This window comes from Meleagris gallopavo, chromosome 1, assembly GCF_905368555.1.
Source record: "Meleagris gallopavo chromosome 1, MGAL_WU_HG_1.1, whole genome shotgun sequence".
Classification (NCBI taxonomy): Eukaryota; Metazoa; Chordata; class Aves; order Galliformes; family Phasianidae; genus Meleagris; species Meleagris gallopavo.
In genome coordinates, this window is record NC_139404.1 from 24,486,388 (window position 1) to 24,514,098 (window position 27,711).

The window sequence follows — 27,711 nt, forward strand, 5'->3', positions numbered from 1 at the left end:
AACCGTCAGGAACAAAGCATTAAGTGGATTTCTGGAGTAAGTACTTTTATTTAATTTCAAAACCTTAAAACAGCATTAGACCTTGGCCTTTTCTTAAAAAAAAAGTTTTGTTAACGCTAAATAAGTATTCTCAAAGATTGAAACAAGATAGAAAATGCTTTCCCCCAAGATGACATACAGTGGAAAGGGAGATGATTTCAACAACAGCACCTATTGCTAACTCCACGTTGACCTTGACCTAGAAATGCACACTAGTGATCTCCACAGGGAATCCAGCATATTTTGGAAGTCGTCCATTTCACATGAAAGCAAGAGAAAGGGTTATCATATGCAAAAATATTTTCAAACTGTTCTTAACTTGTAATCGGAAACTAAAGGCATGGTCTCTTCATTATAAAAAAATAAAGGTAAAACAGAAACTTTAAAGGAAAATACTCAGCTATACTGAAGTTGCAACCCTTTGAAGAGAAAGGAAAAGGAAAAAAAAAAAGATCAATTAGCTAAGCTTTGTGCTCTAACCAAACTACTTACAGTGATTTTCAATGGCAAAAGCCCATGCTGACTGGGTGATTTGACAGTTCCAAATACCTTTCGTATTTTTTTTTTTTTTTTTTAATTTTTATACAAGGACACTAAAATGATCCAGTCATGCAACGTTCATTTTAAGCATTCTGCATCTCTTTTCCAATCTTATAGCTAAGAATCTTGTTCCAGTCAATCTTGGTGCGGGTAACTGGCAACTGCCGACGTAAGGCCTTGAATGTAGTGTCCGACATGGTCTGGTAATTCTCACTGATTGCAGTCTGTTAAACACAAAGTCATACAAAGATACATGAAAAACAGAACAAAGATGCTACGTATAAAGTTAAATGATTGAATAGCCTGTTAGAGGCTTAATACATTGAAATATTTTATGAATAAAAGATGTTACACCTAGATTGAAACTACAAGACAGTCCAACAGATGCAATGAACCTGGTTCTAGGCCAGGTGACTCAGCAAACCTCAGTGTGGTTAATCAGCAACATGAATGAAATGCTGATCAGAGTTAACTCACACATCAACTCCACACACCAAAGTCTCCCACTGTTATTTCTGGGGGATGGCTGAGTCAGTCAACATCACAGCATGACTTAAATATAACGCATATGATATTTGGTACAATTTTACTAATGAGTATTTTTTTCCAACCTGACAGAACGAGGTGTCTGAAATCCACTTTATGTTAAAGACTTAAATGAACATGAAACCACTTCTACAAAGGGCATCTAGAACAGCTGTACTTCTCTAACTTCAAAATGACTAACTCAAATACATAATGCTTAGTCATATTTAGCAAAGCTGTGTAAAAGAGCCACCTCCAAACAAAATCTGTACAAAAATTCCACTTAAGAAATGCACTTGGGATGAAAGGGATCAGAACCACTGATATTTAAACACACTGGGGACCTCAGAGATTCATCTTCTGCTCTCAAAGAATGACTTATACTATATTATGTAGGCGAGTGCAATCACCAAAAGGCTTGGAAAGGGAAGGTACATTTAACGGCAGCATGCAATCTATTTGTATTTACTTGAAATGGCATAATCTTAGTATCAAGGTCGCTAATTGCAGAATAGTAGCTCTGGTTAAATATATGATAATGTTTGATTATGGCTGTGGTGTTTTTATCCAACCCACCTGATACTCATTTTCCGCAGCCTCCACAATTTTTATAAATTCCTTCGCCGTCTGGGCTTCATTCTAGACAAAGAGCATTTGAGTCAGGCAGGATGTACTGCATGGTTCTGTGAAGACTACTTACATTTTGTTTATTCCACTATCATGAGAGATTGCAGAAGACTCCATGAGAACACATGACCATTTAGTGACTAAAACACAGCTGAACTCAACACTCATCCAACAGATATACGTCACATTCTTTCTTGTTACACCTTAATTAATCGTGTGAGTTCAGAGCACAAGCTAAAATTATGAGGAAACAAATCAACAAGGTACACAGCAGTACTGGTTTATTTACATGAGTCAAGCTAGATTTAATTGTGGTAGGAAATGATGTTAAAAAATGAGAGCATTTCAACTGGAACAAGCATAAAGATTACTGCAGAGCTCATTAAAACGCCTTGATTCAAAGCTCTGTTTTGAATAAAAAGACAAAGAAAGAACAGCATTTGTAAGTATGAGAATGCACACACAAGTCTCTAAACATCAATACTTTGCTTGTTTTAACACTATCAACATTTTATCTCCAGTACAACTTAATGAACATCTGCTAAACAAAAAATACACAAACTACAAACAACAACAACAACAAATGATTCATCTCTGAGCATTCTACATTAGGCAACTCAGCTGAGGCAGGAAACACAAATTATATGTAGTCTCATAAAAACATTCAAGTAAACACCACAAAAATGAGGATGCAACAACTCAATTTCCAAAATTAATCATGATTGATAGCAGTGTTTTGATGCCTCATCCTTAAGCACGTAAATTCTTGTTTGTTTTAAAAATACACAGCAACCCTTCAGTCAATCTGAAGGCAAATTAGCTGAAGTGCTTGAAAGAGGTGTTAGGAAGGAAAGGAGCGTTCAAAAATTTAGAAACCTTCAACTTGGGTCTTGGGGACATTCCTGAAGGGACATCTGCAGCAGCAGCTGAAAAGGTAGACATGATTTTGTCCTATGCAATCCCTTTTGCCTCCAGAGGGTTAGTTCTTTGAGCTTAATTGCCACTGGCAACAGAAGTGCTAATAAAAGAGCAAGGCTGGACTGCATGGCCGGAGAAAAGCTATGGCAGGCTCAAGTAGAACTGCTTCAAAGTTTCAGAGAAACTGCATCTAGCAGCTGTGAAAGTGCTCCTGAACAAGGCAGAAAGAGACAAAGGTGCTAGAGAGCAAGCAGAAGAACGCAGGATGAAAGGCCTTTGACTTTTCAGTGAACCGAGACAATGATTTCAAAGGCTCAGAGAAAAACTAGAGGAAAAAAAGCAACCCTCACTACAATTATTCATAGTTCCAGCAAAAAGACAACTTTTCACTTCTTTCTTTCACTTGTGCCCATTGCCGTACAAAATCGCTTCTTTGCCAAACAACAAAAAAAGAAGTCATCAGGGCTCCTTTTATTCTACCATTCTGTCTGCGTGAGATAAGAAGCTCTACCCGCTCTGAAGGCTTTAGCTATGGCTAGAAATTGGTAACCAGCAGCATACTTGCTTTTGTTCTATTAGGAGACAGGAAGGTTATGTAAAAGATGTTTTTCTACTCATTGGTCTTCTAAATTGCAGAACAGGATTAAGTTACTTCCAATAGAAAGAGAAGCAAAAGCTATTGAAACAAGACCTTCTTCCAGACAGTTCCTTCTGAAACATCTCTTGGTTGAATGAAAGACTAAACAGATCTCTTTGCTTAGGGGGTGAAAAGTAATTTTATATCTACAGCTACAGAAGTGTTATCTCTTGGCACCACTCTCTATGCTGCTATTGCATCTGAAAAGCCAACAAGCCTTGCTTTATATTAATGAACAATGTTCTCTATTGATGAACTAAGGTTTTGAGATCCACAGGGTCACTACTAGTCTTTATCTTTAAAATACTTCTAATGTTCATGTTTAAAATCTCACTTTACCAGTTTAACTTCTCTGGCTTAATTTTTTTAAGGAACACTCCAGGATGAAATCTTACCACCTGTATATATCACCTCCAGTAAGCAAGAAGATTATAACTTCAAAAGTAGCAGATCATTTTGCAATAATACCAACTCCTAAAGGACACTTGTGCTACTATTTCCAAACAACTTTTATTTCAACCCTGTGCTTCTCATTTCTACAAATATCCACTTGGAAAGGAAACTTTAAACTCCAGAAGTGTTAGTACTTCTCAAGCTGAAGCATCTCTGAAAGAGCTTTTTGTATGGAAAACCGTGATGTTGAAAGCACCAGTTACAGACTGGGAGGAAATGGAGGAAAAATACTCACTACTGCTTCTCAACTGGCAGCCTTTGCTTCCTAGTTTTTAGCATACCAGTTACATTGCCACAAACAAAGCAGGACTACAGGTGATCTCCTAGAAGCTGCACTAATAAAGTGGATTATTATAACTCAAACCTTCTTCATACTCAAAAATTAAATCTATAAGACACTCTGCATACTGAAATTTAAATACAACACAGGGGTAGAAAGACAGGACAGCAAACTGATTAAAACTACAAAGTGAATTTAGCTTATATAAGCCACATGCAAGCACATGTTTAATCAAAACATTTTTAAATTAGCATTAACTACATGTAATTGTAGTAATTTAAAATTATTAAATGTAGTTATAGAAGTAGAAAATATTACATATAAAATATTCACAGATTAGAATATTCATGCTCATTCACACAGAAAAGAAAACTAGCCCTCACATTTCCAAGTTATTTTTTAAGTTAGCTTCTGTTTTTAAATCAAAAAGTCACTTCAGTGTACACATAAAGGTCTCTAAAGTTTACTTACAGACACTGTTAGGGAATCCTGTATGTCTTTATGGCTCACAAGCTGAACATTACCATCTTCATAATAGTGAACCTACAGAAAATTAGACAAAAAACTCATTAAATGTCACAGAATGTCATCATACATGAAAATCAAAATGTTGTAGAAATTAAATACTTTTAGAAAGGGAACACTGAAGAAGCTACTAAATTTAGTATATTTTGCTGTTGATTGACTCAAGAACTATTTCATTTAAAGAAGCTTAGGCTTTGATTAACAAGAAGTAGAAAACTTGCTACTTAACATGATAACTTCACTAAAAATTCTTCAAGTGGTAACGATATATTTAACATGAGAACAGCTTTGGCAAGGCTTCAGGATACACTGAAGTTCCTTTCTTTCCAGCTTTGCTCAAACTGTGTGCCAGGAATAACGCAACACTAAGCTTCCCTTTCTTCACCTGCCTGTTTTTGATATCTCCCTCTGTTAGGTACAGCTCAAAACAAAACCAGGTACACGTGTAGGCAAAGGAGCAATTCAATACAAAGTTTGAGAAAGGTAGTAAGGCAGAATGAAATTTATTTACATTTGAAATGTTAACTCTACAAACGACTTCCTTGCATATCCTTACCTACAGGAGGAGGTAAGTGGTAAAACTCTATTCAAGCTAACTTTAGTTCTAAATTCAGTTGGGAAGGAGAGAAGGAACTGAAAACATTCAGGTTCTAATGCAACTATCAGAGAACTTGAAAAATCAGAAGCATATATGAAATTATGTTTTCCAATTCTTGTTTTCCAACAGAAAATATCCTAAGGATAAGATTAGCTTATTTTCAAATCAAACATCACAGGCTGAAACTTCTATCAGTCTTTTTCAATCCAGTTCCACGGAGGTGAGAAGTGCTTACTCAGTGCAGAACTATGAGCCCTTCCAATGAAACAAGAGAACCCAGTGAGGTATAATCTGGCCTTCTCTGCCATGATCCACTGGAGAGGGTTCAAATCTCCCCTGTGCTCTAAAGTCAATATCAGCACAAATACCTGCCTCACCAAGTTATATTCTTAGCAAACATCCAGACCTAACAGGGATTTAACAGGGATGAAGAGTCAAATCTAATCCTGAGATTTCTTATGTCAAGTGAAATATGAGAATTAACTGTTCTGTACTATACCTCACTGCTGACATCCTTCTAGAATGCTACATCTGGGTTCAGAAGACTACAAGGATGATGTTTATGAACAGAACCTCTTGGAAATATTAACTAAGGAGGGATGAGAATAACAGATTATATAACAGATAAAATCAGTCACCAACACACTTATCAATTGTTTTCCATGCACAGCTGGGGCACATCAAGCACCAAAGGGACTTTAGTAAAACACTGCTGTTGCACAGTATTCATCTTGTGTAATTAAAAGAAAATTAAATCTGAAACAGGTTAAGACAGTTAAGATTCCCTTAAATTGGAATGTATTAATAGAACAAGAAAAAAAAGAAGATCATATATGTGACCTTAACAGTAAATAAGACACCAGAACACAGGTGGTGCTGGAATTTCCCCCAAGGTACTTAGGAAAGACCTTATCAGAATCAAGGCAATGGCAGTATTGTTGTCATAAAGGTTCCCCAATCGACTAAAGACATACTAAGTTTATAATCCAGAAGCCTGTTTCACTCCTTAAACTAAAGCACTCAAGGTACTTCTGTATCCATTGCAGAAATTAAACAAAATTTCTAAAACTTTGAAACAGAATCCAGCATTCTGTAGTAAAATAGGAATGTCCTAAGCAAGCAAAAAGCTCAAACTTTTAATTGCTTCCCAAAACATGCACTTTAATAAACAGAAATAACGTCTTGATTAATTATACAAGATAGTCATAAAGGACAAATCAGCTTGAAATGCACATTTAACTCAATTCCCTGTTCAGGCTACTTTCAGTTGTCATTTAATCCTGCAGGCAGCAAAGCATCACACAGCTGTTTGCTCACAGATTTCCCAGAATGAGATAAATGCCTGCTTGTTCTGGAAAATCTCCTAGACATTTAACCTGAAGTGAACGCTGTGGACAAAATGAGTGTCTTGTTGCAAGACAGATTTAAGTGATAGTTTATTTGGATTCTTCCGAAGTCTCAGCAGGTCTAGAAGTACCCTATGATCATTTTCATGTAACAATATAGTAACAATTGTCCACACTCTGAATATCATTCTAGCTTACAGAATGTTGGCCCAAAGTGGGAAATCAGATTCAGGCCCCTGCTTGGGTAGGTCTGAACACAGCTACCACAACACAGAAGAACATACTAAGCCTCACACTGAGAATATTCTGGTGCATCTTCCTTCTGAAATCAAGTCACTGAGCAGTAAGATCAGTGCAAAAGTTACTGAGGGTGCAGAAAGAGCAGGAAAAGAGAGCTTGGCTTACATCTAGTAAAAGAAAAAAAAAATGACAAAAAAACCCAAACGAACCAAAAAGCCCTCCTACACTGAAAGGCAGGCTGCAGTAAAATTCTAGTCCCTGATCCCAGAAATGTTTAAATAACCTCCTGCAAAATATGTGTACACATTCCAGGGAACCAATCCAGAAAGCCAAGTTCGTCTGCCTACCGCATGACAGTCAGACTTGCTCTTGTTTCAAGAATTCTGCATTCCTGCTTGGAAAACATATTTCTGAATGCCTTAGAGCCAACAGAAAGGGAAAATTCATAATGAAAGAGATCTAAATTCAAAAATCTCAGATAATAGAATGACTCAAACCAAAGGTTCCTATCTTTCTAAACAACAAGGTGGGTAACGTGAAAAAAAAGCTACTATCACTTAAGAAAAAAATCCCTCCTTCAGAAAGGGATTGCCCTAAAGAAGCTTCTCCATGTAATGTGGAATTCAAGTTTCTACTGGCTCACTGTACAGGAAACAGGTACAAAACTGAAATAGCTATATGCCCATCCAAGACAAACGCATCTTCTGAAGTCCACAGAATCATTACAGTATTTTGCAAGAAGGAGGCAAATACGCAGTCAAGTGGCTAACACTTAACTGAACTGTTCTCTCTTTGGCTTCCTGGGCTCCCCAGTTCTCCTGAAATATTTAAATGCATTGGCCTAAGTCTCTCCTGATAACTGGATACTTCATTCATCAGGAAACAGTTCAGGATAAACATACCTGAATTTTCAAGATGCCAGCCACTTGAGTGGTTGAAGGGGAGATTGTAAACTTCCATTCTGACCTCCAGCGGCCATTCCTTTCAAAAACAATAAAATATACAACAGTCAGTCAAAAGAAAAGAACAAAATACCCAGTGGAACTACATATGCACAATGTCTATCAAATCATAAATATTCAGCCTGTAGCCAGTCATGAGGAAAACAGTTTCCTGGAATACTTATCCAAGATTTGGATGAAGACCAAGGACATCTATTAGTAAGGAGCTTTTAACAACAGGACTTAGCTTCTGAAAATATCTAAAGGCTTTAGTGTTCTTTCCTTCTTTATTAGTATACACATATAACTGATCTTTTTTTCTTTCCAGGACCTAGAAAATTTGCTGGATCAGCCAAATTCATTTCAGAGCAGGCTACCAAAAAATGGAATGAAAGGAACCTTAAAGTAGCAAGACTGTCTGCTACTACTGAAACTCTAAATCTTTCAGCTCTCCTACAATTTCTGTTCCAGAGTAACTTTTTTCCATCCAGTAGAAACAAACTCAGTAATCTTGCATAATTCCTTAAAGGAGTCTCAAACATCTGTATGGGGAGACTGTAGTCTGTAGTTTCACCTGATTTCTTCCCTGTAAATTAGACACTTTCATTTTACCTAGGAGGTTAGTGGGTTAGAAGGTTAGTAGATTAAAGCTGTGTCAGGATGGTACTGTGGCCACATCTTGATTCCTGCTTTGTCTGCACTTAAAGAAGAAAGTTTCAATACTCTGAGATCCAATTCTCCTACAGCTAGGTATAGATTCCAGAGCACTCAAAGATTTCTCTAGTACAGGCAGAAAAGCTTGGTAGGGAAACGTGAATGGTGTACATGCACTTGTCTGACGTTAGGATAATCAGTGTAATGCCAATAGTGCAGCTGTTTCATGTGCTGTATTTCACTGTATTTGTACCCACACAAAAACTTACCAAAAATTTTTTGCTTGGAACTGATGGCTCTCTATGCATGCAATAATGGTTTGCTGTCCATCAATTGTTTTACCATACACCTTAGTTAGAAATGAAAAAAGCAGAGTTATTTCAGCTATCTCGTTCAAACTGCTTAGCGATACCCAGTCCTACTGTATACCCCAATTAACTGGGAAATTCTATTTTACAATCAGTATGATTCTTATATAATACTCAGTACATAAAATATGATTATATACTAAAAATCAGAAAAACTTGGGCACTCATCTGACTTATACAGGAATCCAATTCATCACGTTAAATCAGGAAATGAATATTCATTTCTTCACTAGATTAATTTTCCATCAGGTTAATACAAAGTCCAGGACAGCTATCCACAGATCAGCTTGCCAAACTTAAAACAGTCACAGGGTTCCTAACAGCAAATCAAATGCTATTTAAGTCTAGAGTTTTATTTCAAGAAGCTGCAGAACCCAGTGATGCTGGTGGTAAGAATTTTTATATATTTTTAAATATACATCTTATATATTTTATACTATACATTTTTTTATATATAATGAGTGATGAAGAGAAAACCAGTTTGCTTTACTGACCGTTTTGTCAGTAAGCCAAACCAAGGCAGATATTTGTATCTCATGCAATATTTGTTTATTACTTCTTTAAATAATCTACCAGGTATCCAGGATCAATGAGGCCAATCTGCAGGCATCTACAGAAGGTCTCAAGCCTTTTCTATGAAAGGACTAAAATAGAAATATAACCCATAGTAGCCATGTGTTGGTAGTTGCTGAAATATTAAACATTTGAAGCTTTCCCTGATCTCCCTAACAAACCCCTGTGAAGAATAATTCTTCACAGTTGAAACCAACTATGCTCCTTCTTCACCAAGTTAGTTACAATTTCATTTTAAATTTTTATCTACAAGAGATAAAATCCACACATATGGAAGTGGAATAAAATGAATTTACATAACTTTTTCATTGACTTGATGTTAGGAATTTAATTTGCAGATATCCACAGAAACCAAACTAAGACAAGGCATCATAAATTTTAAGAAGACACATTCCTGAAGCAGAAAATCTCATCTTCAGAGCCATCTATAATACCTACAGCAGTGCCACTGGTGGTACTCTTCTGTTTTTCCTCATACTTTTCATAGAATACAGTAAAGGATGACAGCACTACTGAGAGCATTTTATTTTATTTTTAATTCTATGCTACACCAATAGTTCAGTGGTTAGATAGCTTAGTACTTACCGTGCATACACCATTTGGGTAGTGTTCTTTCACATACGCCTTCATTGCTGTTTCAACTGAATTTCTCCAGGATTCTATGGCATTTTCAACTTCATGGGGCCTAGGATCAGTAGCCTCCTTTCTTAAGTGATCAAATTTAAAAGAAATCTTGTTCTTGGGATCCAAAAATTTTCCATTTCCCAAATCACCATGTTCTGTTATCAAAACCTGTATTATGAAATTTCAGTTAATTGTATTAGTATAAAATAAAGACGGAAAAAAATATCACGCCAAATTGTACAATTGTGCATTTCAGTGCACACTTAACTGAAGATTCCTGAAAGAGTCACATTTTAAACAACATACGCATGTACATTAAGGGAGGAAGAAGCTAACAGGAAGCACTGACACAGAATCAAAATCCAGATTGCTACCCTGTTACTGAAACAAAAGGCAATAAGAAGTTCTTCTCTCCTGTCTATAGTGACTTCAAGTACTACAGGTAAGCAGCTCCTACAGCTCCAAATCAGAATACCAGACAATAACACACAATGAAATTGCAAGCTCTTGAGATTAACTTACTGAACTGGTACCACCGGTGGACCATAACATCTATATTTTAGTAGAGAAGATGTATTTCCTTTCTTTTGCTTTCCGAGGTATGTTCCAATACCAGAACATCTTTAAAAAAAAATGTAAGGAATGTCAGTGTATTCATACCTGCTCATCGTAACCGTCAATTTTTACTGGAGTAAACTGGTCCAAGTTGTACTGTGCAAACGCACTACAAGAGGGAAAAAACACCAAAAACCTGCATCAGGCACAATCGTTCTTCCTTAGTAGACGTAAGAGACTTAAAACAATAGCTAATAATCTGGATGATAAGCAAGAAATTTATTACTGCCTCATTATTTAGCAGGCCCTAAAATACGGGCTCACCTTGACTCACTCGGCACTGATACTGCTATTCCAATCGTTACACAATGATTCACATTCAAAAGTCACCTCGTACAGACACCCACAGAAAGTGAAAGAACAGAAAATGTAAATTCCACTGAGTTTCTTCCTATTCAATTAGGCATCTCTATTCTTACAGAGGAAATTAAATCTGGTATGAAATACAGTGGGCATAATGTCTTCATGTAAAAGTAAGGTCTTCCCTACTTATACAGGTCTAGTGTCTGCAGCATTTACCAATAAACTAAAAACAAAATGCAAAAATGCAGAGACAAATTCCAAAATCCAGGTCTCCCATTTCAAAAGCAGCTGTTCCAACTCATCAGGATACAACACTGATTTCTTCGCTGCCAAAATGATGCATCTTAATCAAAGATGCACAATGCTCACAATAGGGTTTTATTTGCAAAAGGATCTTTTTAAACAAATCACTTACTGCCAGGGGAAGCCTTACTGAACTGACTTTCATGCAACTGAGTACATGGCAGCTGGTACTTACTGGGCTGCTCCTTCCCTGAGAAGATTGTCATTATTAAGCAGCAACCGAACATCTGAAAGGAGATGTTTATAACACAGAAGTATACTTAATTCAAAGATTTGTTCCACTCACATAACAAATGGCAACAAACTTTCCAAAACAATTAAAACCCAAACCATCCCAGACCATCTAAGTAACTAGGCAGAAAAATCCATTGCTTCAGATTTTCTAATTTTGACTGAACTAAATGAGAAAAGCACTACTGAAACGGGATTCCTTCCAATGCAATCTGGTTAAGAAGATACAAGCCATACCCTGTAGCTGTGTAACAGTCAAGGAATTTGTCAAAGAAGTCAGTCTGAATTGCATGTAAATGCTTTTGATCCTTAGCACTCTAACACTCAAGTCTTTGGCTAAACATCTATGATCAAATGTGTTGTTGTGTGTCATCAAACACGCAGCTGCATTACTGTGCAGGGAGCTGTAACTACGAACTGGCTTAATAGCAGTGTTAGCAGCACTGCAAGAAGAAATTGTATTTGCTTTCAGAGATCTCTGCTCACAAGCTGCTCACCAGCAGTTCATTTCACAAGTACACTACAAGCTATGTTCAGGTATTAATTACCTACTCACAGTTTAACTGAAGAACAAAATACTTCTCATTACATTCCTTAACAAATTTAAGCTCCTGTCACTCATGAGAAGTTTAGTGTACTCACCTTACTTCCTTATCTAAATAGCATCTGAGTTACTGTAGGCTACAGCTACCAATGTATGCACAGGACAAATGCAACAAGTTTTAAAGAAAAATAGCATCTTAGATAAAGCTTAGGAATTAATAGCAGAGGGAAACTAATTTCAAGTCTCCTTACAGCTTACCTACATATCAGTAAAATGTAGGATGCCATAACTTAAGGGTTAAAATGTTTGCAGGGGATTAATACTCTTTCCACACTTTAAGCAGTATTCCTTTGTACATTCAAGGTTAACTATTCAAAATGATACTCAGAGCCATTTTAATTTTACTTTGATTTCTATTGAAAAATATAATTGTAAATTGCTGAAGTAGGAGTGTGTGCCTTGTAAAAGAACACAACTGTTAAACCATGGTTGAACAGAAACAGAAAGCAGGCTCATTCTCACATCACAAAGAGAACTAGTAGGTTCTCACTACTGCATTTAAACTCCAAGCTGCCTTATGACTGCAAAGCTTATATTGCATGCTACAGAGTCAGGATTGTAAAGCTCTTACAGCAAGTGAGCTCCTAAAAAACTAAGCTACATGAAATTCAGGAGAGCAATCAGCAATACGCTTTTGCCTTAAATGAAAACATGCAGCAGAAAGACACTTACCATTGAAAACCTCATTGAATTCCCCAGGAGGAGCATGAATTATGAATTTTGCTGCTATACGCACCTACAAGACAAAAAATAACGTGGTTTTATAGAGTTGTAATTATTTCTATTCACACCGATGATGAAAAGCTGGATAACTTCAATGACCAGACACGAAAATACACAATTCCTGTTTCACTAATTCATTCACACTGCACTGCTCTTTATCAGAAACACAGAAAATGAAGTTTCATCTCACCAGGACAGAGATGATTACAAGTGATAGAACCAGAAGGAGACAGAAGTTAAAAAACAAAACAAAACAAAACCAACAACCCACAAAACAAAACAACACAACAACACAACTCCCCACCCCAAAGAAAAACACCCGAGAACCTCGAGCCATTACCTCACCCATAACTTTTTTGCACTCGAAACACAGCAAATGTCAGCACTTCCACTCAAAGTATGCACGCTTGCCCTGGCTTTTTCTCTACCTATGCTTGCACAAGCACTTACACAACTGCACAGTGAGCAAAATCAGGAAGGTAATCTTTCTTTTTTGCAGACCGGTCCCCCGAGCTGGCTTGCTGCACTGCACAGCTGCAGACACATGCTTGCCAGAGGAACACAAAGCTGCTTTCTTCACCATGGAACAACCAACCTGAAAATGGCTGAAGTACTACCTTACTCATACAGTGTCCCTCCGCTGACTGTTTTTCATTGTTGTTTTCCCCTTTAAGCTCTTAAGAACAAGCAGAACAAATAAACAAAAGTTGGATTCCTAACTTGACAAGAGATCCTACTCTTTGTAATTTACAACTATCTAAGTTGAGGAGACATTCAAGGCCATCTCTCATTCTTGTCATGATGTTGCTATTCAAATCTAGTGACTTGAACCGTATTTCCCATTTCTAACACCTTCAATTATGGTTCTGTGGGATAAAGATCTAGGAGATGCAGTTTCTGCACTGTTTGGTCTTTCTGTTTGAAATTAAGAAGTCTGTGAAGCACGTACTTTACTGACAAATACCTAAACAACCACAAAATGCTTTACATTTAGATGTTTACAGGTATATGAAACTGAAGAAGCAACTGTCTGAGCCTGCACAAGCTCCTGAATCAACCCGTAAGTATCTACTATTGTTCAGGTTGATGATAAACCCAGTGCTCAGCCAGGTTCCAGTCACCTCCAGGAGAGGTGATTCAAGCTCTGAGTGTCCTGAGAAAGCACATGGCTGCTGCCTCATCAGCGGAGTTCAAACTCAAGCAGATCCCAAACGATTCGCCAAGCGGCTTCCTGCTCACTGCACAAGTCAGAGCTGCTAATGGAAATGCTAATGGCTGCCCAGGGAACTTGTGGAGTCTCCTTCTCTGGAGATATTCAAGACCCATGTGGACACCTACTTGTGCGACCTGGTGTAGGGAACCTGCTTTGGCAGGAGGGTTGAACTCGATGATCTCTGGAGGTCCAGTCCAACCCCTACGATTCTGTGATTCTGTGAAATGAAAAGGCAGCCAGGTCTCAGCTGTCTCAGTTGAATGCCGTGTTTTGGATTGCTGACAGCCTTTATCTGCTGCTTCAAATGCATACGTCAGAACTCCTCTTTGCACGTAAACGCATATTCTGCATTATAGTGAGATAAGTGCCACAGGGCTTACTCTTTCATCGAAAGAGACAAAGCAGCTAGGTGGGAGTGCCTTGTTTTATGGCAGCTTATTAAAGCACTCGCCCAGATAAACCCAACTGCCTTCTTTGACACAAAGGAATTTAATTCCATTTGCACAAGCCAAAGATCACCCCAGCCAGCAGACTGGGTGCTTCTCCCCAGTGAAGGCACGCTGCTCCACCACCCTGCAGGAGCAGGGGCAGCCCATATTGTGTGTAGTTCAATGCTCAGACCAAACCAACGCAGAGCACAGACACCCAGCTAAGGAACTGCCTTAATGGGCTGCTCCAGATGGAGAACGGCAAGGTGAGCTCCGGGCTCTTCTGCCAGGGCATTTTAATCAAGCGACCAATTAACAGAGCCTGGGATGAAGCTGGACTTTGGGCCCATACCGAGGACCAGCTAGGGAGCTGTGCTGGATGAGGGGGCAGTTCGCAGGTTCTGACTTGACTCCAGAACACAGATAGGCCTGCTCACCCTGGGCATGGCTGGGCCAGCTCTGGGCACGCTCAGGGGCAAGATTTCCAGAGAAAGCCTGAGCTCTGAAACACAGGGTGCAGTCTGGGGCTGGGCAGCTGCTAACAATGCAAGATTAAGGAAAACTTGGATGCTCAAACTGCACTTTAAATAACCATGTGGATTAAGCTGCAAATATGTGCAATGTCATATAGGAAATCTGCACTACAACCCAAGTAATACCTTGTTTTCAGTTGTTCTGACAATGCTACATTGATTTTGCTTTTTTTTTTTTTTTTTTTTTTTTTTGCTACCAGTACAAACTGCTTTTCTTCTTATTGTTAGATTTGCTGTAGTATAAATTATATCTATCCAGAAGAAATCAATAGTAACATGTTTCCTCAGGACAGACTAAGCAAGATATTGCTTTCAATGAACACTAAGCAGTAAATTAAATTCCTCAGTATGACTCTCTTTAGTGCAGCAATTCATCATAGACACCACTTTCTAAATAATCACCAATGTGCAAATCAAGACGTGTGAGGAACACTCATGATTGCAGAAGCCAGAAACCTGCTGTCTTATTAGTCAACTGCTCTCTGTATGTTGCTAACCTACCTACGCAAAAGGAGCCCTATTACAGCTAATCCACCTCTTTTTTCAGTAGTTAAACCAAATTAACTTACTACCAATACTTATCCAGTACTCTTATCTGACACACAAGACCTGAAGGTCACTTAGGGATTCTCTATTGCCAGAGAGTCCTTCCCAAAAGACACGCTCTGTGCTCCGAAGCCAGCCTAACACTAAAGCAGAAATGACTGCGCTCCCACGTGCCTCACCGAGCTCAACATCCCCCCCTTTTGGCAACAAGAAGCCACTGGCTCAGGTGCCGCCCTAGGAAGCACGAGTTACAACACCGGAGCAGACAACTGAAAAGTGGTGGGTTAGGACAAATAATTAAAAGAAAAAAAGGATAGAGATACAGCAAAAGTACTTTACTTGTAACACACAGCAGTAAGCTAAAAAACATCAAGTGCAACAGAGTACAGGTAGGAAATTAGGGCTTTCTTTAAAGCCTAGAGGGATGCATGACGGTTGTGAACAATGCCAGTTATTTGAGACACCCAGACTCTTACAAACTGATCAGAACTGATTTCACCGTCAGAACACAAAGAACACAGCATTTTAAAGTCTGAGGGACAAACACTTTTCATTCAAGAGAAACGCAGGCTGGCACAAAGTACGAGCACTTCATACAAATAGCAGCGAGAAGCAAAAATCCAGGTTATAACTGAGAATTCCTTCAAAATCTCAAGTAGTCAGAACTGAGAAAATACATTATATGTCTCAACTCGTTACTCTAGTTTTTTCCCAAAACATCATCTAGAACATCATAGCAATGTTTTCCTGCTGTAGTTTCCAAGACTAGATTTACAGTCACTGTTTTAGTTAGAAATCTTCTGAACAGCTCGCAAGAAATTGCAAACTTCAGAAGTTCTAATGATCAGTGGTTCACAAAAAAAACAACTCTTGTGGGCAGCTTTTACTATCATTCTTTGCATTCAAATGCACACTTACTGTATTTAATTAACTGAATGCAGAAAACCAATCTAAATACATCTTCCTAAAGGCTTCTGCGACTTGCTTCAGCTTTGAGGATTAATTTGGACAAGCAATACACACACTGTAAGGGAACACAACTTCTTAAGCATTATGAAGAGAAGCATCCCCTGCTGCAGATGCTCTCTATTTCCACATGTAGATCAGAATTCACAGTGCAGACTGAAATGCAGTCTGTGATCAGTAAATAAGAGTCAGCAAGACTGAATCTCTCAGTGCAAGTGAAACCAAATACTGCCCAGCACATCAGTTAAAAGCTTGATTTGTATGTAGAAAACGATTGCAGCTAAGGTAAAAATTCAGATTGAGGGGATAAAAGGAGGAGAAAAGGATAGCTTTGTTATAGGCAACGAGTGTGGCTATCAGGCCATACTTTGTCTTGTTAGAGATTGAAGCAGTTGTTATATAAACAAGCACCTAGATTTGGGTATGTCAGTATTTGCTGTTTGTTCAGATTACACAAGGACAAAGCAGTCATTTACTGAACAGTGTTTTGCTTTCATCCTTTTGCCTTTGTTTCCAGTGCAATCTCTCCCAAGGCACGCCATCACTCAGGTACACAGACAAATCCTCCTTCTTCACCTTTTCCACACTCACACCATGAAGTCTGTTTGAATTTAAAGTCACACGCCGTGACTTAAAATGCCCCCAAACCACTCTTCCTGTTTCTGGCAAATCGGAAGCTGACATTGGTTGAAAAAGCCCAACCTTCTGTGCTGCATGTGCCTATATATGGCCATGAGTACACGCTCAGACATGCAGGGCTCTCACAACGCCATGCTACAATGTCAGCTCTGCTGTGAGATATGCTCATTCCCAGCCATCAGCCAGGGTACACCTGACAAAAAGAAAGGCATTACAACTTCAGTTAGCTTCTCTTTTTTTCCCCCCTTTATCTTTTCCCCTTTAACTTATCTGAACTACAGCTGTTCTTGTCAGGCAGCCTGACAGTTCCTTCAGTGAACAGCCACACTGCAGAGGAAGAACACAGCAGTAAGCAATATGCTGTGAAACCACATGCTTTGCCATTATTCTTTCCCGCACATCACTTATCGCAAGTTCAGCTGCAGATTCATTGCAGCAGGGAGACCCACCCTTCCTCTGCATGCATCACAGGTTAAAGTTTACTGCTCTACAGCAATTAAAATGAAACAGTGAGGTTCATATTCAAACCTTCTTAAATAAAATCTTAAAAAGAAAAAAGAAGACACCAAACCAAAAAAGAAAAACAGTGGAGTGGGAGAAGAAAAAAAACCTTGGTAATCCAATCCAACCCTACAGAGCCATTGTTGCTGATCACAGGAGAAGAGTTTGCTCTAGCAGTTGCCTTTATCAGCAATTACAGCAATTGTTGTACAAGGAATAAGGCACCACGCATCGTGCATTTTATATTCCTGAGAGAGCCTTCACTTCCCTGTAAAACCAAATCTCATACTCACAGGTGAATCTATGTTTGGCAAAACAAGTAGGTGAGATGCCATATTTAGTAGAAGGGAGCTCTTTGTTCCTTCCCTAGGAGCAGTAAAGTGCCCCAAGAGTCTGGTGCCCACTGCCATGCCTTCTGGCACCATTCTCGCTGGTTCAGGAAGCCTTTCTGCAGACAACTGAGCAAATGACTTGGTGTTGACCCATTGAGCTCTATCAGGCAGCTAGAGGGGCTTCGCACAGCTAGCCCATAGCTGCAGGAAGGCTGACTGTTAAGATTTCCAAGTAGATGAAGAAGTTTCAATCCTCTAAAAACCTGTCATTCACAGACAAAAACATGCAAGTCAGTCAGAGATCCTGTCAGCACTACTGAGAGTGGTACTGAACAGAAGACAGCCAGCTCTATCAAGTTCTGAGTTTGATTCAGTCTCATGTTTTGAGTTCATCCAAGGCAGTTTTTCTCATGATACTCCTGTCCAATGAACAAGAGTGCTCTGGTATCTTGTACCAAGTAAAATTCACTTTGCACTGAGAAATGTAGTATATTATGCTACATCCAAAGGTCAATCAGCTACCTTAGAAATCACTTACAAGACACAATGGCTGATGAGCTGTCAGTACTGCAAACATCAAAAGAGTGCTGAGCTCGTGAATCCTTCAATGCTTAAAACAACTACGAAAAAAAGCAACTGGCTTCCTTTAGAAAGGTACATACTTGGAACTCACTAGCTTCAGTTAATTAAATGCCAGGGTTGGATACTCCTCAGAATGTTCCACCAGCAATTATGATAAATCTTTTAAAATAAATATGATCTGGGGGTATTTTGCAAGTGGCATAAACTGATCTGCTGTGCTGTTACCACCAAAAGAAATAATCTCCATCCCCTCTCACCTGGGTGCCCCACGAACCCAATCTACAAACTCCTTTCTATCAGCACTGCTTGTCTACTTACGTGAGCATTCAGAAAAGTAAACTGATGTAGCAAAAAATGGCTGTACAAGGTGGCAAGAACACAGCAATCAATTCCTTCCCTGTAAGGATTTCAGAGAATTGCTGCTTCTTGCTGCCAGCAGATTGGTGAGGTGAATAAGCTTTCAAAGGGCCAGACAAGCTCTGAGAACGTGTGAGAAAGGGATTACCCCAAGTGGGCAGCAAACATCTCCTCAGCATCTCAAGAAAACAAATTCACATTCATGGGTATGATTCCAAATAGCAAAGAAGCATTCTGATATCTGCAGCATCTCACAGAGACACGGAGCAAAGGCTTCGCTGCCTTTGGTGGCAGGGAGCAGATGAATATGAAAATGAGGTTTGCAACTGCTATGCTTCCAACCTCAACTGAAAAAATGCATTATGGCGTTCAATTAACTTCTCTTCTGAGAGAGCTGAGGAAGAGAACTGCAAAAATGTGGCTCTGTGGCACAGGAAAGGAGGGGCACATTCCATACCAACGCTTTAAATGAACAGACATTTCCTTCATATTGATGCCTGAAGCTGCAGTAAATCTGTAGAACAAATATTTTCCTCAATCCGTTTAGCAAGTTAGAAATTCTGTAAACTGAAACAATGAAGAGAAAAGGAACAGATCCTTGTATCAATCTAAGTCAGCCCCTGGGGACAAAAACATCGTATCATATTGGATTTGAATAAATCCAATCACTTAAAAATGGAATTTTTAAAAATAATACACAACTATTTAATAGCACGTAGCACTACTAGCTCTTCATAGTAGTGAAAAAAGTAAATCCTAGTCAAAAATGAGACAATATGAGGTACTTCAGATAGTAGTCAGTAGTAGTCAGTTCAGGTAATAGTCCTATCTGAAGTACTGACTCAGATGAAGAAATTTATTTTCACAAAAAATAACCATCTTGAAAGGTGTTGATTGTTTTCACCCTGTAATGTCATCCACTTCCTATATACTAATTCAGAAACATTAGAACAGTACTGAACTTAGCAAAACATGTTTTGTTTGTAAACCTTAAACCATCAATGTCAACCTGAAACTTCAGCCATCGCCATCAGTTACTAAAGTCTGTTAACAAAAAAAAAGTACTGCTAATTAAACTACAGGGAGTTGAATATATCATCTTTTGCCTGCACCCGTATTTCTCTGAAAGCCTGTGTCTTGCCAGTAGTCAGCTAGAGAACAAATGGGCTAGGAAAACCACATACATACAAAAGGGATTCCAGAACTATTGATGGCACCACATGCCCCAAACTTGTAGTGCAGAACATTATTCCTGCAGTGGTTTTACTCCAATTTATCTTTTCTGTAGTCCTTTCTCCACGTTTGCGCTTGAAAGCTCACACATATGAGCAACCAGGAAATTACCAAAACAGCTGAAAAAATTAAGAACATTTCAGGTTCAGGATTTATACAAAATCCAGCTTTTTATGTATGCATCATGCTTCTGACAGCTCTTTGAGGACAACAGCAAATTGAAAAATAGAGGTGTGTCCAATAAAGTTGCATCTAGTCCCGCTCTCAGGAAACTACACCGGTGTTCCAAAGCACTCAGCATGCTTCAAAGCATCACCAAAACTTATTCTTTGGTACTGCACACTTCAACATAGTATTAAACCTGAACATTTTTAACAAATCCAGCAAGCAAAATATGTTGGGCAGCCAGCTAGGAGCTAGCACAACCCCCCTATGATTTGACAAAGGATATGACCATAGGTTTACAGCTAGCTCTTATCCAACAATCACTAGAAGGCAAGCAGCAAGGTATTCTTCTGATGCTTATTTGATATCTATCTGATCCATAAAAATCTCACCATTTCCTTGCAAGTCATTCCTAGAGAACTGAAACAGCCGTGAAATCTTACATTTATTGTAAAGCAAAGTTCTTAACTTTTGTTTGAGAAGTTAAAAGCATACAGCATGGCTAACCAAACATACACAAAAGATGGTGGTGCCATCTCCCCACACCATTCTGCCAGCCCAACGCAAGCAACCAGGTCTCTCTTTCTCAGCAGCTGCTGCAGAGCAGCATCCATCACAACGTAACAAATCCTTTGTTTACATGTGCAGAATATTCATCCACTGTAAAACCTACATTTCTGAAGTGATCCTTCCTATTAGTTCAAGCTCATTATTTAACATTAATTATTCCAAGGATACCAAGCCTGGATTCAAGAGCAGTGGGAAGTAAAAAGGAAGAAGGGCAGAGCTTGCTCTGACCTATTCCCAGACTGAGATGCCACCTTACCCATACCCAAATCCATCCCTGCTACTCCAGTGCCTTAAAATTATCTCTCAAAGTTAATTTGCAGTTCTGAAATTTTAACACTCGGTCAAATTAAGAAGCAAGTATTTGAAGGGCCTTGCATTTTGAAAGCTGGTTACTGAGCAATAGAAACAGCAACTCCATGTGCTGAAAAATCTGCTTTCATTTCTGCTTAAGCTGTTCCAACTTTTAAAAACCTCATTTTCAGAAACTAAAACTCAGTTTTATACAGTTTTGTCTGAGAAAAATATAATGATTTGCCATATACTGTGGTTAGAATTTTTACCTCATTCCTCTTTGGTTTGCAGAAATGAAATCAAAGAAAGATGATATTTCACAGCAGAACTTAGGTTGATGACTGCTGCTGAGCAATAGAAAGCTTCATCTACCACATCATAGATCATAGATCATTCTCTCCCATTTCAAGTACTGCTGGATTAGCCAGTAATTTGTTCTACCACTTTCCTCTATTTTGGGGTAATTCTCTTTTTAACCTTATAGATGTAACTGGTGAGGTTCCCTGCGTAGCAAGTTTCCACAAGAGCTGTGTGAGCACAAAGGCAGGAGCCAGGCTTCTGATGGTGCTGAGGTGGCACTCCTTATACATACAGCCCACGACGCGGTCAGAACGCGTGTAAGCATCCAGTCTCCTCAAACTGTTCATAACAAAAGAAAATAGGAATTGCAGTTTTAGAAATCACCTTGATTTAGAATAACAGCTTTCATTTGTATGCATCTTCAAGTCTCAGATGTTGGTGGTGTTGGTTTTTTTTTTTTTTTAACTGTCTAGAATGCAGGCAAGTTTGCTTTACGTCATCTCTTTATGGAGACACGCAGTGAAAATAAACAATAAGGATCAGACAAGCAGCCACATGAGAAACTGTCATTGAACAGTTTCTGAGTGTGAATGCTGTCAGACACTGGAATAGGTTACCCACAGACTGTGCAGCCTCCATCCTCAGCAGTACCCAAATCTGAAAGGGCAAGTTCCTGAGCAACCTGATCTGAGCTGGCCTGCTTGGACAACGCAGCATTTGGGATACCTCCAGAAGTTTCTTCCAGCTTGTACCACTCCACAAATAAATAAAGTTATTATTTGTAGTTATACATACAGTAAATGATCAATTTTTCAACATTTTCATACAGATAAAATGATTACAGTTTTGATTCTGTCCTTTGACCTCAAGAGTAAAGATGCATTTTTAAAAATCATCCTCTAAGTCACACTAACTCATTTCCCTGTCTCAGCTATGGACATACAAAAGCCTTGGGAAGGCTGCCACATTCAGAATTACACAGCAGTCTGAGATGCACTCTCAACTTCCTCATTCTTATTAAAGAATTGTCACAAAGTGTTATCAAATGGTAACCATTACGTTGAACTTCATATGTGTAGGATAGCAACTCCCTCTACAAACTTCTGTTCTGTTTCACTCATGGAAAGATATTAACTGTGACAATGAGACTGTCTCCATAATGTGATAACTTAAACACACGCTAATTCAGTCACTGTTTGAGTGTTTTTCACATTCAATTATTAAAAGATTCTCAGTCGGCCACAGGAACACGCTACAGCATTCCTAGTTCCATTCAGAGCTTCAACAAGAACAGGAGGGGGGGCTCACAAGGTTCCCCTGCAAGACAGGTTAGCAAAGCTACATCTTTAATGTACTACAAGACATACATTCTATGAACTAGAAAGAAAGAACATTAGAATACCTGCAAAACATCACCTTCAGTTATGGATTATTGTGCAATTATAGCACATAGCTGACTATTAAAATCCTGCTTCTACTCCAAAATGTTCTGATCCTCATTTTCTAAAGCCTCCAAGTCTCATTTGAGGCAGTTCCGAAAGTTAAGATTTCAGATCCTTCCAAAACAAATGATTTAGAGCACAAATGGACTTACTAAACATCAGCATTTAAAAATCAGATTATTTTAAAAGGAATAACTATCTTTAAAAAAAGCCTACTGATGCTTTTAAGCTCATGGGTGGGTTTGCTCCTGCACAGGGAGCTCTGCTGCCGACATAGGAAGCCTTGACACAAGACAATGCATTTAACTGGCTTAGATTTTTTTAATCTCAAAGCATTTACTAAAGAAAAGAGTTTTCCTTAACTACTCTAAATTCCACTGCAGAGTTTTGCTAGCATATTTATACTCAGCTTTGCAGCTTTTCACACCTAGTTCAAAAAGCTGTCAAGTTACCGAACGTACCAGGAAATACATGGCAGCAAAGCGGGTTCATTTTCACAAATGGGATCATTTCCTCATCAGAAGGGAAGTTTTGTTTTACCTCCAGCCAGTTGGCCGACTGCTAAACTCCACCTTACTCAATATGCCTCCCTGAACAAGTAGGTCTACTGAGGCATAACCTTACTGAAAGAGGCGGGGTTCCTTTCTGATCCCACGTTTGACAATACATGTACTTTTATGCTCAGCATTTTAAGGAATGTGAGCTATTTTTGCATTAAAAAACATCGTGATGTTTTCTACCTTCCTATCAATACTCTCCCCTTTCTTCATTAAAGACATCTCTGTTTTCTCAGGCTACCTCAACGTCAACACGGCTATTTCACTCCTGTGCTTTGTGGTGAGAGGGTTTTACATTGAGGAAAAAAAAAAAAAGACCAAAAAACCTACAGCAAACACATCCTGGTGAGTCGCCAAAAGGCGCTGACTACAGAACATCCTTCGGATTCAAACAGTTGGAGCCCTATTTTGTTTGTGCTGCTATTTATTAACAAGTATTTACATTAACAAATACATCTTCTACAATGAAAACAATCCCTTCTGTTAAGCACTGCTTATAGTCATGTAAATAAATTGCAATTTGTATATACACACTAATAAGCTCATTGAAACAAAACAAAACATTCTTATATATGCTTATCAGTTTGACATAGCCACAGGTAGAACAATTTGTACAGGAACTGAAACATAACTACACTGCATAAAATGGTTATTGAGCTTAAAAAAAACCCCTACTTCAAATATCTTGGATAAATAAATAATTTTGTATTCAAGACTTAATCAGAGGACAAATTACCTCTGAAGTGAAGGAAAGTGATGATTTTCCATTGCTGTCTCTCTTAAAAGATCTGGACTTCAGTATTTCCACCTCTCACATCTAATTTTTATTTATAGACTGAAAGATAAACATAATATTTTCTTTTTCCACCTAACTGAAACGTTCTTAACTTTTAGAGACCTACAGAACACCACAAACCACTGTGTCTCAAAGAAGCTGTCTTTAGCACTGGACAGCCCTTGGTGATCCATGGGATGGAACAGCTCCCCTTTGAGGACAGGCTGAGAGAGCTGGGGCTGTACAGCCAGGAGTACACAAAGCTCTTGGAGACCTGAGAGCGACCTTCCTGTGTCTGAAAAGGGGCTACAAAAAGAGAGACAGACTATTTAGCAGGGTCTGTTGCGACAAAACAACAGAAAATGGTTTCAAGCTAAAAAAAATGTGAGATTTGGACTGGATATAAGAACAGTTTTTTATGATGAGGGTGGTGAGGCACTGCAACAGGCTGCCCAGAGAGCTGCTGGGTGCCCTGCCCCTGGAGACACTCAAGGCCTGGCTGGACGGGGCTCTGAGCAACCTGATCTAGCTGTGGTGTCCCTGTTCATTGCAGGGGAGGTTGGACTAGTTGGCCTTTAAAGGTCCCTTCCAACTCAAACAATTCTATGATACACCATCCTGCACAGGGAAATGATGTTTTCTCGCAATTGCTCTTCTCCTTCCTTGGTTTTAGAGCTCCTTTACCCGAACTACGCACTTCTTTCTGCCTTTGCAGCACTTACAGTTCCTGCCTGCACACAGAGGAAGACACAAACCAAGCACAATTCATAACTTGTGATATCACTGAATCCCTCACTGTAGCTACATCTCTATCAGAATTTCCCATAGCATCACCATTGTCTATGTCAGCCTTTGATGGCCTTTGTTTTGTATAAAGGGAGAAAGTTACACAAAGAAGCAATACGATTATTCCCTGTGAAAATGAATGTTTGTCCGCCCACCATTCCTTCTGGATTTACATTACAGTCCCTGTTAAATGAGGGAGAAGTATGTGCTTTCCATGTGCTACCCAGCAGCATTATTTTAGCTCCTAAAACTCAGCATTTAAGAAAAATCTTGTCTAGCTTCATAAGTGTTAGCTTAAAAAAAAAATCTGTTATCATTCACAGAAAGTGTTAGTTGAGACATCAGGAATGAATTAAACTGATTAAATTCAAGATAGATATGTATACGAAGTATTTGCACTTCTAAGTTTCATTCCTTATGCAGTATTCATTTAGTGGCTCAGTACAAGGCAAATCTATCCACTTCATTTTACAGTAACTCGGATCCCCCAAATGCTTTAAACTGAATATATCTTCTACTTAGTTAACTCAGAGTGCACAAACTTATCAGTTTAATATCATCAGAAAATGATTATAGTTTTTAAGCAGTATAATTTTTTGTTGTAAAATGATAGCACAACTTAAATACATCCATGCTTTCAAAAGCATTGCTAAAAGGCTATCTAAAATAAGTTACGTGTCAGAGTCAAATATAAGTCCATAAACAGCTTCTCCAAACACTAGTGAGAGCCACAGAACACAGTGAATGCTTATTTCAGCATGGAGATATATATAACACTGATAAACCTTCTAAGAGGTTCAGATTCATGAAAACTAATCCACATGCCTCTTCCATGAAAAATTAAAATCTGGAGGTATCACAAGATCTGGATGGATATTTATTTGCTTTTCCATGAGCTTGCAGCATTATTCATCTTTGTTTTATTGCCAATAAATATACAGTCAGGCTTGGAAAACTGCAATCATGTAGAATGATCAATTTTATAGAAGACTGAAATGGGTAGACAAATCAATTTAAATTTGCAATGAAAAAATGCTGACTTTATTCAATTATAGGAAGGCAAGAGGAGCCTCCAGAAAGTCTGCACCAATTTGGAGAAAAAAGAAAAACTGCAATTAAAGGACAAAAGAAAGCTCAGAACTTAACTTCATCAGTCACTCAAGCATAGGCACTGCTTCTCAGCTCACAGAGTGGTAAGAAGAAAGCGTCACTGTACCTTATGTTATTTGACAGGACAAGAGGCAATAAGAACAAACTGAAACAGGAAGTCCTGTTTGGCACAAGGAAGGAAGCACTTCTGCTCTTTGTGGGTGGCTGAGTGCTGGCACAGGTTACTCCTCCTTTGGGATTTTCAGAAGCAGCCTGGATGTGATCATTGGTAACCTGCTTGGGGCAGGTGAACCCTGAGGTTTCTGCTAACTTTAGCCATCCTCCAGCCCTGTGATCTTAGCTTGCAGACTCAGCATGTTCAGGCATATACTCTATCAAGTGGATTAAAGTTACTTGTATGTTCTAGAAAGAATACAATCACAGACTGCCACATATAACACATGTGAATGTGAACCAGATAGAGGACCAATCTCAAAACCTGTGGCTGGGAATAGAAAGTGGAGATCCATGCACTCAGCATCTTGGCCCACCAACACCTCTTCAGCTCTGAAACACAGCCCTGTCAACCTAGAAAAGTACAGAGAATCTACCTTATCGTAACCAACAATATTTTGGACGCCTATCTTCTAACTTCAGAGAAGTCTGAAGCATTTCTTTTTTCTGATGCCTCCAACACTTAAGTCACCTCAAAGCTTCTGCTGCCATGACAACCCGCGTTTGTTTTTTTTTTTTTTTTGAAAGAAATGCATAAAACTGTGCATTATGTGAAGATGTGAGCCGTGCACATGAAGCACCGCAGCCCAGCTCTGAGCAGGCAGCTGCCATGAAACTGGCTCCGAGGGGAAGGCAGGGAGTGCTGGTAACGGAGCTCTTGTAATACATGCTGCTCCTTCAGAGATGTCCTGTGAAAACCTGCTTGAAGCCGGAAGAGTTCCCACGGCCACAAGCAGAGACCACACACACACACCCGGGCAGCACGAACCTCTGATGCGCGACCTCAGCCTTCCCCCGCTGCTGCCGCTTAATAGGAAACGAGAAAGCCTTCCTCGCTCCACACCCTTCCTCCCTTAGGGCACCCCGGCTCGGGGGCCAGGCCGAGGCACGGCCCCATCCCTGGGGAGAGCTGGAGGCCCGGGAAAGGGGAAGCGGAGATGGAGGAAGGGCCGGAGGAGCCTTTTCTACCCCCGGCTCGCCGCTAAGCGTCCCCCGGCCGCCGCCGCTCCCAGCGCACACCGGATCCCGCCCCACCGGGCCCGGCTCTCCCGTCCGCCTCGCACCCTACAAGGAGCGGCGGGAGCTGCCACGGGCCGGCCCTGCCCCCCTGCCGCCTGCGGACCCTCCTCCAGCCCCCGGCTGACGGGCCGGGACGCGGGGGCGGCCCCGAACGGCGACGGTCCCGCGGCCCGCCGACTCAGAAGGCCGGGGAAGAGCGGGGTTCGGCGATGGGAAGAAACGGGGTTCGGCGATGGGAAGCGGCGTAACCGCGCCGCCCACCCCTACCTTCTCTTCATCTGAGAGCTGCTCCTCCAGGTCCGCCATCTTGCCGTCCGGCGCCCCGCGGCTCCGCCCTCGCATGCAGGAAGGGCGCCCCCGCCCCTCCGGCTGCGGCGCGTCTGCGCATGCGCGCTGCGGGGGCGGGAGCCGGCTGCGGGAAGGACGGGCGGTGGGCGGGGTGTGCCTGGAACCCACGGAGAGCGCAGTGGAAGGATGGCGTTAGG

General features: G+C 39.8%; 1 protein-coding gene across 2 annotated transcripts; it reads right to left on the minus strand.

Annotated features, from left to right (window-relative positions):
- Positions 1-457: 457 nt before the first annotated feature.
- CAPZA2 (capping actin protein of muscle Z-line subunit alpha 2) lies at positions 458-27,636 on the minus strand. Of its 2 annotated transcripts, none has more exons than XM_085219036.1 (10): positions 27,494-27,636; positions 12,617-12,680; positions 11,285-11,336; positions 10,549-10,612; positions 9,850-10,056; positions 8,593-8,672; positions 7,631-7,709; positions 4,491-4,562; positions 1,681-1,743; positions 458-803 (listed from the first exon to the last, which is right to left on the minus strand). In XM_085219036.1, the coding sequence occupies exons 1-10, from the start codon at positions 27,566-27,568 to the stop codon at positions 663-665; spliced, it is 897 nt and encodes a 298-aa protein (XP_085075162.1). In that variant the 5' UTR covers positions 27,569-27,636; the 3' UTR covers positions 458-662. The 2 variants fall into 2 exon arrangements, with proteins under 2 accessions (XP_085075162.1, XP_010705005.1); XM_010706703.4 differs by lacking the exon at positions 27,494-27,636 and adding an exon at positions 26,472-26,528.
- Positions 27,637-27,711: the final 75 nt, after the last annotated feature.

What these genes read in the sequence shown, in the direction of transcription:
- CAPZA2 (XM_085219036.1), bottom strand. Translation starts at nt 27,568, where the DNA reads ATGCGAGGGCGGAGCCGCGGGGCGCCGGACGGCAAGATGGCGGACCTG. An exon ending in CTGGCATCTTGAAAATTCAG is followed by an intron (nt 4,563 to 7,630) that starts GTATGTTTATCC and finishes AATTTTCTGTAG; the next exon opens with GTTCACTATTATGAAGATGG. An exon ending in CTGCGGAAAATGAGTATCAG is followed by an intron (nt 804 to 1,680) that starts GTGGGTTGGATA and finishes TGTGTTTAACAG; the next exon opens with ACTGCAATCAGTGAGAATTA.